We start from the raw sequence: 11,676 nt of genomic DNA, 5'->3' as shown, positions 1-11,676 counted from the left end.
GTAAAACCTAAAATGTTGCTACCGTATTTTTTACGGTAAAATTCTGGCAACCACAGCTGCCGTTTTTTTATGGTAAATTTTACTGTTAGCACCTTGTATAGGTTTGTTTCTACCATGTTTGAGAGCAAGGCATGATGGGCCACACATTTGCTCAAGGTGAGCGCCGTGCGTAATCTGTATACTTTACAAACTGCGTCCATCTTCTGCCACCCACTTAGACTTGTTTGTTTAGTTTAATCTCTCTTTGTCTCCCTCCGCCTCATATTTACGCTTGTTTTCTCTGCGTTTCTTCGACTCTGCATTCAGACGGCGTGCCGAGCGCGGTGGCATCGCGAGCAGGGGAGTGGAGAGGTTGAACAGCAGTTTGAAATGTGAATTAGAGGGGAGAGGGGCGTGCGAGAGCTCTCCGAGGCCAGGAATCAGTAACCACGCTTTCATTTTATGACATTCTCTCGCTCGAGTGTGTCTGGTAAACACATGCACAGAATACAGCACCGCAGCTCACCACTGAACAAGAGCAGCCACGTTCACCAGAAAATCTCAAAAGGTTTACGAGTGGTTGAGGAATTGCTTACTTTATTTAACAAACTCAATTTTTTTATTGCTTCTAAGCTGAAGATCCCTTTCGCAAACATATTTGCTTATATATTAACAATCAATATATTAAACTTTAATGTATATTGAAAATATACAGAATATATATATATATATATATATATATATTACATTTTCTGAAGAAAAAATGGGTCTGTCTTCCCATTCAAATCTTACCACTCTACTGTAAGCGCCACTAATTAATTACAGTGTGTCATGTTATTTTAATCCACGTTTCTCTTTTGTGTTTCTGTTTGTTCTGCAGGAGCCGAACACTGTTTCCGAAATTTCAGCGCTCCAACCGGAGTGATTGAGTCTCCTGGTTTCCCTGACAAGTACCCTCATAATTTGGAGTGCTCCTTCATCATCATCTCTCCTCCTCAGACGGAGGTCACACTCACCTTCCTGACCTTTGACCTGGAAAATGACCCTTTGCTGATGGGGGAAGGAGAATGCAAGTATGACTGGCTGGACGTTTGGGATGGCCTGCCACAAGGTTAGTGCCGGTATTTTAGTCATATACTGTATACATACACAAACTACTGTTCAAAAGTTTTGGGTCAGTATGATTTTTTATTTATTTTTTTATTCAGCAAAGGTGCATTTAATCGATCTAAAATGACAGTAATGTTACAAAAGATTTACATTTTGAATAAATGCAGTTCTTTTGAACATTCTATTCATCAGTGAACCCTGAAAAAAATGTATCACATTGTCTAGAAAATTATTGAACAGCACAACTGTTTTCAATATTGATAATAATAAATGTTTCTTAAACAGCAAATCGACATATTAGAATGATTTCTAAAGGATCATGTGACACTGAAGACTGGAGTTATGATGCTAAAAATTCAGCTTTGCATCACAGGAATAAATGAACATTTAAAATATATTCATACAGAAAATAGTCATTTTAAATTGTACAAATATTTCACAATATTACAGTTTTTACTGTATTTTTGATCAAATAAATGTAGCCTTGGTAAGCATAAGAGCATAAGACACTTTCATTTCAAAATGTTACCACCTGCAAACTTTTGAGCTGTAGTGTGTGATTTCATACCTTTTTCCCCTCATATCTTTTATCAAGTCGCACTTGTAGAAGAGTACTTATAGTGTGTAGAAGATATAGTGTTCATAGAATTGTGAACATCTCAACCATTCGCACAGTAAGCCAAATTTCTTCGCTTCCCATCTCGCACGCTAGCAATCTGGGATCAAACTCAGCTCTTGTCGTCCTGACCTCCAGGGATCACATGAGCAAAGGAGAAGGATAGTAAATCAGGGATAAGTAGGAAAGAAATCAGAGGAATACTGTGAGGAAAGATCGTAATCCATGGAGCCGAGGGAATTTGAGGCACGCGATGCCTCAGCAGATCCACTTCACACTGAGAACCGCTTCTAGCCTCTCTAACTGATCTCTGATCAGCTCATTTCCCTCCTTTCTTGTGTTCAGTGGGACCTCTGATCGGACGATACTGTGGGATGAAGATCCCTCCAGAGATCCAGTCTTCCACAGGCCTTCTGTCGCTTTCCTTCCACACTGACATGGCTGTGGCCAAAGATGGTTTCTCTGCCCGCTATAACATTACTCGCAAGGAAATTAGTGACAGTAAGTATCATTTTTGTAGGTAAAGTGTATAATTTTCTGAATATGTCAGTTGTCTCTCCCAGCAACTAAAAAGTAAACACTATGATGCAAAACATTATTCAGTTGTTTGAGTCCCTACCAGCCTAACTTAACTACATTAGTTCAATGGTTTGTGTTTAGAGGTGGAACTATCTGTTTAGTTGACCAATGACAGACAGGGGAGTGTTCAACCTGTTAAATGCAAAGTTAATGCATTTAATTTGATTTATATATTTAAAAATATTAATTAAATAATTTAAAAAAGAAACAATTACATGTAAATACAGTAATAAGAAAAAAGATAAATATATTAAAAATATCTCTTTCTCTCTTATTCAGCATTTCACTGTAGCAATGCATTTGGAATGGAGTCTGGTAAGATCTCTGATGATCAGATTTCGGCGTCCAGCTCATTTTATGATGGTCGCTGGCAGCCCCGTCAGGCACGTCTGAACAACGAGGACAACGCTTGGACACCTGCTGAGGACAGCAACAAGGAATACATACAGGTGAGCCAGTCACACACTAGGGGGCCGTTTACACGACAACGTTTTCAGCCAAAAACAGGACACTTTTTATGCGTTTTGCCTGTTCGTTTACACGACGACGGCTACGTCATGTGCGTGCATAGTACGTGTTAAGTATGTAGACATGCGCAGTACATGTCGATTTTAAATGCAAGCGCGAACAAATATATGTGTAAATGTGAATCGTTTTGAAAACGTTGTCGTGTATACGTGAAACTTTTTAAAAGCGCAAGGGAAAAACTTTTCCGTTTTGGACTACATTGTTGTCGTGTAAACGTAGCCTAGAACTTATTGGTGCATTTGACATTCCTTGAACATTTCATTTGTACAATTTTTTGACTAAATTAAATGTTTAATTTGTTACGAAAAAAATTAGATGTGATGGAAGTGTAATTTGTTTAATTGGCATCATTCATAAAATATTATCAGCACAAATTTATATAATTAGTTAATTTTTACATAATTTACTGCATCAGTTTGAATGGTTTTAATGAGGCATACCTCAGTGTCAGTCCGTAATTTTATTTATTTATTTATTTGTAATTCACATTTCTGTCTTACTGTACAGGAAAGTTTGTTTTTGTAATCTTTTATCCAAATATACACTACCGTTCAAAAGTTATGTCTAGGTAAGACGTTTTTGAAAGTCTCATGTGCTGCATTTATCTGATCAAAAATACTGTAAAAACAATAATAATGTTAAATGTTATTACAATTTAAATGAACTGTTGTCTGTTTTTAATGTATTTTAAAATGTAATTCATTCCTGTGATGCAAAGCTGAATTTTCAGCATCATTACTCCAGGCTTCAGTGTCACATGATCCTTCAGAAATCAGTCTAATATGCTGATTTGCTGCTCAAAAACATTACTATTATTATCAATGTTGAAAACAGTTGTGCTTCTAAATATTTTTGTGGAAACCTTCGATTAATAAAAAGTCTTAAAGAACAGCAATTATTTGAAAAATAATATTTTGTAACATTATAAATGCTTTTGACCAATTGAGTGCATCCTTGCTAAATAAAAATATGAATTTCTTAAAAATAATAATGAATAAATAACTGTATTAATAAATAAATAAATCAGACCTGCCCCAAACTGTATAGCATAGTTTCATCTAGAAATATGGCATGTTATGAATGAAAAATGGGTTGCATTTGTTGACTTTAAGATATTAACACATATTAAACGATTCTGTCCCTCACAACCTCATTTGCGTCACATTAAAAAAGCCATTTACCCTGTCCTTGATTTGTTCCCTTTAATCCACTGGGATTCTCTCTCTCACACACACGTGTGGTATAGTCCTACACACCACTACATTTCCAGAACCTTGTACACCCTCAATAGAGCACTCCATCTTGCACGTCAGCATACGCCCCTCAGCTTGAGCGTTGCGTTTGTTGTGTTGGTGCAGACCGATGATGCACGGAAGGTTGCTGTGATGCTAACTGCTCGATGATGGATGAGGACAGTCTAGAGAAATCCGTAGTTAGCAGCCTTCTCCAGTGCTATTGATTTCAGAGTTCGTAGCGTCTCTCCCCGCACCCCTCACCTGCATCCAAACGCTCAGGATCCGGATAGCATTCCTTCTTATATTTGAGCATGTGTAGAGGTCAGGGAGTTTTAATTAGACCAGTGATACATCATTTTGTTGAATTCTACTTTTATTGCAAATTACTTGAATGTACCGTGTCAAACTTGAGTGTTTTATATAAAATGACATACAGTATCACTCAACAAAAATATTTGTTGACCGGTAGTGTGTATAATAGCACAGTTTTCACAAATATAATAAAGCAGCATAACTGCTTTCAAAATGAATAATAATCAGAAATGTTTATTGAGCAGAAAATTAGCATATTAGAATGATTTCTGAAGGATCATGTGACACTGAAGACTGGAGTAATGATGCAGAAAATTCAGCTTTGTATCACAGGAAAATATTACATTTTAATATATATTCAAAAAGAAAACAATTATTTTAAATTGAAATAATATTTCACAATATTATAATTTTACTGTATTGTTGATTAAATAAATACAGACTTGATGAGCATTAGTTAAAATTAAAATTATTAAAATTATTCCAAATGATAGTGTATACAATAAATAAAAAAACCGATATGACATATGCAATAAATCATGAATTAGCATAACTTAAGTGTAATAATAATATATCAAGGTTTTTGAAACCATAAACAGCCTAAAGCTAGACTAACACACTAAATTACTTGGTGAAATTGTTTATAATGATTATTAGCATAAATAAATGTAATTATATCTGCATTTTGCTGTTGCTGCCACTTGCATTCATGTCTGTAGATGGGTTCCATGCTGAATTGTGAAGTGTAGGTCTGGTTTACTGTGGTAAAATGACTGTGGTTTTAAAATAGCACCCTTGTTTTTTCAGTCACAGATATGGCATCACTAGAGGAATAAACTTGTTTTCTATATACATGTTCAAAATAGATTTATTAACTGCAAAGGAAATGTTCATTACTCATATCAGAAATCCTCATTGATCGGCTGTCAAAAGGAGCTAAGTTTGGTCCGATCAGTCGGGCATTGTTATCGTTCCCTGTTTCCCACTTTCATCAATCACTCTCCTTTCCCAGGTGGATCTTCACTTCCTCAAGGTACTGACCGGGATCGCTACCCAAGGAGCCATTTCCAAGGAGACCCATAAGTCCTACTACGTCACCACCTTCAAACTGGAAGTCAGCACTAATGGAGAGGACTGGATGATCTATCGGCACGGCAAAAACCATAAGGTATAGGGACCATGCAATATGTTTGTGTTCACTATGTGTTTACAACTGACAAAGAAAACACAACTACAAAGAAATAATCCATTTGTAGGAACAACACTTACAGAGCAGAGACTGGATTCACAAAAATGAAGAGAAATTTGTTAGAACATTCTATCTTTTTTTGAAAAAATTGTCCATTCATTTATATTGCTTAGAATTGCATTTAAATATTTTAAGAACAGCTTAATTTTATTCTTAGTAAAAAGTATTTATTTGCTTACTCATGACGTTTTCCTAATATAACAAATTCAATGCGCCGGTAAATCTTTGCGATAAATTTATCAGTGAATTAATCATGCATTTACCTAATTTTAGGTAGCAAGTATATGGAAGCCTGTTTCCGCCACTGAATAAAAAATAAAAATAGGTTATTGCAACTTTTTATCTCACAATTCTGACTTTTTTTCTAAGAATTGCGTGATATAAACTAGAGCCCGACCGATATATCGTTTTGCCGATATTATCGGCCGATATGAGCCTGTCGCCGATATATCGGTATCGGCGAATATGCCACCGATATGAACATTTTTTTTACAGAACATATAATGCAGATAAAATGCTTGAAATAGTGTAATTACTTAGTTTGTCCAGCAGAGCGTGCTCCATTGTTTGCTACTGGTGACCTGGATGAAACGCTTTAAAGCTTAAGTCAATGGAAAACCATTGAAACTTCGAACGGACATATCTCCATAACGGCGCGGCGAATCCGCACCAAATTCGGGGGATCCCTTCAGCTCGAGGAACCCTCTCGAACGCGAATCGAGTGTACGTCTAGAGGCCCTCTTTCGAATGAGACCACCCCCGCGTGGATAGCGTCATAGAATAGCACATTGTAACGCAGTGTTACAACGTGCCCCATCTGCGCAACTGGAATTTAAAACTGGTTAGTGTCTTCTGCTAGTAATCAAAGCATTAAAAAACGATCTGAACTGATAAATAACAGATTGGAGATTAAAATAATAGCAGATTTGTCTCATTTTAAATGAATAATAAAAACCTTTACTATGGTAAAATAAATATTCAAACCACGACCCATTCGAAGACTGTGTTTCAAATCATTTTCCCTTTCTAGATAAGTTGAGACTGATCCTATCAAGATTAATATGAATTTAGTTTTGAGGAAGGCAGGAATTTTCCTAATTCAATCACAGAGCTTTGGACAACCCTCAGTACCTCATCAAAAAACATTTCAGAAGGATATACAGCATTTAAGATTATTGCGGCAAATTCAAATTATGATGAGGACACAACTGAGCAAACCCGACAGAAACGCTTTTGTTTGGCTAGCATTAGCACGGCTAGTAATTAAAGCATCAATCAACCGCCACTGCTTCATTTACCCCGCCTGCCCAGTGACATCCTAATCTCTATTTGTTTTGACGCTGTCCGTCGCTTGAAAGATCGTCTTTCTCGTTTCGTGACAACTAATCCCACTGTAACCGTGCTGGCCACAGTTTAATCAGAGCCTCGGAAAGATGCTTATGTATTTTAACTCTACATCGTGCCAAGGGACGCCGTGTAATAAAAGTGCTAGGATTAACCTTTTGCTCGTCTTTTTAGTGGATCTGCTTTTGATTAAAAGATTAGTCTCCTGTTTTGGAATAAGTCACACGTGAAAGTAATATTGACCTGCAGACGTGACTGGGCTTAATGCTCCGGATGTAGCCTAATCCTGGTCTCAAACCACTTTTATTATAGAGTTTGGGATGTAAATTGTTAAACTTCTTTGACAATTTTGAATCCTTTGAATATTGAATCATTATTGTTAATCATTTTGAACATATAGGGGAAGGTAAATTTAATGACGTAATGACGGTTGGTAAATTATAAGCATTTTGGATTTTTTTTATTTTGCATTTTGAGCATATTCAATTTGTCATAATGAAAAAATATCAAGATATAATTTGAATTTTGTAAAAATAATATATAAATATTTACTAATGAACAAGGAACAATTGTAACCTTATTCTGTGTAAAAAAGAGCTTTAAAATAATCACAGTATTCACTTTGTTGCTTAATTTTACATATACAGTAAACACATGGCAAATACATCATGAATAATTGATACCACTCAGCATTACTGCATACACTTATATACAGCCACTAAACCAGAAAAAGGTCCCACAAGTGTGAAAAATTGCAGCATACCCTGTTTATTATTACAATTTCTATAAATCCCTTGTGGACAGCAAGTAATAAATCTGTCACACACTCACTTGATACATGATGAATATCGCATATAAAGCCATTTAGCCTTTGTGTTTGCTGCCCTTGACAGAAAAGTGACGATTGGGAGAGTTAAAAATGATGGGAGGAGAGACACAAAGATGCAGAAAGATGGAAAACGAGAAAGACAGAAAGAAATTGGAATTAAGGGGGGTGTTGTCATTTCTTTCCCCCATTGAGAGAAAGCTCACTGGAGGGGAGCAGGTATTGTAGAGTAGTGAACACTTCAGTGTTCATTCGCTGTCTCTCTCACACACACATTGTCTGTTTACCTTCTCTTCAAGAGGTTGCTTAAGGCTGGTGAGCCACCAACCGGAACCAGCTTCAACTGTCAACATCTTCATCTAGAAATGAGTGAGGGAAAACAGGTGGACAAAGAAAAGAAAAGAAAAGAAAAGAAAAGAAAAGAAAAGAAAAGAAAAGAAAAGAAAAGAAAAAAGATTTGATTTGAGGAAAGACAGCTGAAAAGCATGAATTCATGAATTCATCTTGATGATTTCCCAATTTGGTTTTTCCTGATTAGTGCTGGTTTAGCTGGATTTCCAGCATATTGTTTCTGGTGTAGCTGGTCGATCCAGTTAAGAAACCAGTTGAGGGGAAAAAAGGCTATTGGACCTTTTTATTTATTTAGTACATTATCTGACATTAAATTTATAATTATTTCTATTTATTGAAAAAAATTTTTTTATTATTAAATTTATTTGATTATGTGGACTGGAGAGTATATTTTTTTTCAGAGGGCTTAAAGTAGTACACAAGCATATTATTAATTAATTAATTAATTTAGATTTACTTTTTCATATGTTTTATTTATTTAACAAAAAATATTTTATTAATTATATGAAGATATTTTTTATATATTTATTTAAATTATCAGGTACTCCATGTAAATAATATAGCTTAAAGGCATTAAACAAAAAATAAATAGAAAGTTAATATACGTGAATTTTAATAAACAGTATTATAGGTTTTAATTTCTTTTCTTTTTGAATAATTTGTCATAATAATTCTAATGTACATTTGATATTTACTCTGAAAACGTTTGTTCCCATTCAGATATCTAGCCTTTAAAAGAAGAGCCATGGTTTAACCAAAGTTGGGAAAAAGACTCATTTACTATTTTCTCCTCAACTTAGTTTCTCTGCTTATGTCTTTTCCTAGACATGCTCTTTCACGACTTTCATCAATACTTAAACACCTCGAGACCTTCTGTCCCCTAGCAGTCTGCATAGGATGTCTGTTCTGACTGACCCAGGGGTGGAGACAGACCCACGCAGGGTTTCACCTCCTAGCGTTGTAGGGACAGTGGAAAGGGTCTTTATAATTTCATGATCTATCACTCGTAGACACACAACATGGCAGGTTTAATTATTTAGTTACCCTAGCTAGCACTCTACTTCAGCTGGATGGGCGGGACCATCCCATCGTGGGTCGCCCCGCTGCCAACTCTCTTGTTGTCAGGCAGATTTTGGTCTTGTTTACGACACTGAATAGCTTAAAGATTAAACAGCTTATAGCTCTATAGGTTATTTGAAATTTGGTCATTTCAATATGAAACATGTCTTTAGGCTATACAAGAGCATTAGCACTCATCATTTGGTGCACTAAATTGCACAACCTTTTCACAGCAAAAATACAACAACTTACTCTAGAAAGAAAGTTTTAAGCCATTGCTAAAGGTCAGTTCTAAAGAAATTATCTCCCATTATCAAGTAAGAAAAATAGCCTTCGATTGATTGTACAGGAAAAGGTAATTATTCAAGATGACTTGGTCAGACATCACGTGTTGCTCAGACCACTTTATAATCTAAATTAACCTTTGAACTGTGTAACTAGGCTTATTGACAGGGATCAAAGATCGCCGTTGAACCACTGATGGAATCTTTGATCTCTGCAGGTGAAGAAAACCTTAATGCATTAACCATAAGCAATTCGACCTCTGACCTTCCTTGACTGCTCTTAAACTGTACCATATTTCTTTTCCTTGTGTTTGATCTACACCTAATTCTTGTGTGATTAATAGTCTTTAGTAGATGCCATTTGATGTGAAAAGAACAAGGCTTGTAAGAATGGAAATACAGTTCATTATGTCAGTTTTATTGAGGTTAGATCATATTTAATTTTTACAACCCATTTCTTTCTTTCTGTCTTTTTTTTTGGCAAGGAAAATGTGTGCAACTAAATTGTTTCAACGAGAGAAAGATACCTAACTACATAAAAATAAGAGCTTCATTCTTGAAGAATAATTTACACAGAAATTTACATACAATTGGTTTTACAGATAATTTTCAAATTATTTTGTTATGTAAATTGTAAGAATGTTTAGAATGAATTACAAAATAATTAAGTTTTTGTGTAAATTTGCTATAATTTTTGTGTATTTGTTTCTACAAATTATATACAAAGAAATGACACATATAATGTAAAAAAATATGATTTTATTAATTTTCATGCAGATGTGTTATATAAATGTAATTATTAGTTTACAAACCATTACCAATTAAATTTGACATGCAAATGTACAGATGTTACAAATAATTAACAAAAATGTACGCAAACATTATTTTATGAATGAGTTTCAAATACAAATAATTTACTCTGAAATTAGTTTCTAAAAAAATTGTTGCGTATATTTATGCAAGAATGCACTGTGATTTTTCAAAGTTGTGAATAAAATTTTTTTTTGTATAAAAATAAAATGAAAATACTACCAACATTTTTACCCCAAAATTCCATGTTTTTTTGTATTATTTTTGTAACGTATTAGCAATTTCTAAATTAAAATAGTTTCAAACTAAATCCTACACCAGTTTTTGTTTCAGCTTGGTTACTCAGAAATGAACGAGTTGCACTGAATGGACTCTACTTCCATCCCGCTCAGCCTCGGGTTAATTCCTGTCAAATTAAATATGCCATTTGCTCTGATTGTGGGCCAGTCCTTCTTTCTCATATTTTTCCAATTCATCTGTTATTTCTGATATTTTCCGCCCATGCTTTTTCAGTTTTGTTGATTGGTCTATGTTATCATCTCTCAGACCCTGTTCTCCTCCTCCCTGTCTCTTTCGTTTAACCTCTGTCTTCTCTTCCATCGTTAACCGTGAACTCTGCGGAGCTGCCACAATGTTTTGCCACAGAGCTGGACGGCTGACTGCGTCCTATTGCAGCATCAGGAAAGGGGTCATCCGTCTAGTCAACTGTCTGTCTGTCTGGCTTCAGCAGCCACAACACATTCGAGATCAGCATTTTAAAAAAAGGGTTCGAGAAAACCTTCCCCCACCTCTCCACGCTTCCGTCACTGCATCATTGAAGCATTATGAGTGTGGTCCTTTGTGAGTGTGCCGAATTCCCCTACTGGGAATACACACACACGCACATACACACTAACACAGAGTTGATAGAGCATTTATAGCCTTGAGCGTATAGCACAGAAAAGGGATTCTTCCATATGGATTGCTCTGCCCAGAGCCCGTAACTCTCGATTGGATGTGACTTGTGGCCACTGGATAGAGAAGATGAGGCGAACAATGGGGATGAATGAGGTTTAGGCCTTGAGGATAAAAGGAATGGGGGGAAAATTTAACGGTGGTGAAAACTTGCTCAATAGACTCTTTGTTTGTCTTCGTCTAATCCACTACTTTTTCTAGTGCCACTTGACTTAATCAGCCCATTTCACTGCCTCATGGTGTCGGTCATAGTCACAGCTTTGTAAGTAAGCCAGGATACTTGTGTGTCTGTGTGTGTTCACTTTTGAAAGCCTTTACAGCCCATCTTGGCCTCTGTTACACTTGATCTCAGGTGAGGAATGTTTTCGGTTGGCTAAGACACACCCAGCATTCAACCTCCCACATGGATGGAAGAACGCGGATGTGTGTGTGTGTGTGTG

The 11,676-nt window shown here is 35.9% G+C and overlaps 1 protein-coding gene across 1 annotated transcript in view; it reads left to right on the top strand.

Annotated features, from left to right (window-relative positions):
• The window catches only part of LOC107673990 (neuropilin-2-like), a 76,313-nt gene that overhangs the window by 33,896 nt on the left and 30,741 nt on the right, over window positions 1-11,676 (top strand). Inside the window, exons 4-7 of the mRNA XM_016467842.1 lie at window positions 860-1,090; window positions 2,051-2,206; window positions 2,564-2,733; window positions 5,372-5,527. Of these exons, the coding sequence (XP_016323328.1) occupies window positions 860-1,090; window positions 2,051-2,206; window positions 2,564-2,733; window positions 5,372-5,527 (713 nt within the window). The remainder of the gene's footprint in view (window positions 1-859; window positions 1,091-2,050; window positions 2,207-2,563; window positions 2,734-5,371; window positions 5,528-11,676) is intronic.

Source organism: Sinocyclocheilus anshuiensis, unplaced genomic scaffold, assembly GCF_001515605.1.
Source record: "Sinocyclocheilus anshuiensis isolate Anshui unplaced genomic scaffold, SAMN03320099.WGS_v1.1 scaffold348, whole genome shotgun sequence".
NCBI lineage: Eukaryota > Metazoa > Chordata > Actinopteri > Cypriniformes > Cyprinidae > Sinocyclocheilus > Sinocyclocheilus anshuiensis.
This window is presented reverse-complemented; position numbering and strand designations above follow the sequence as displayed.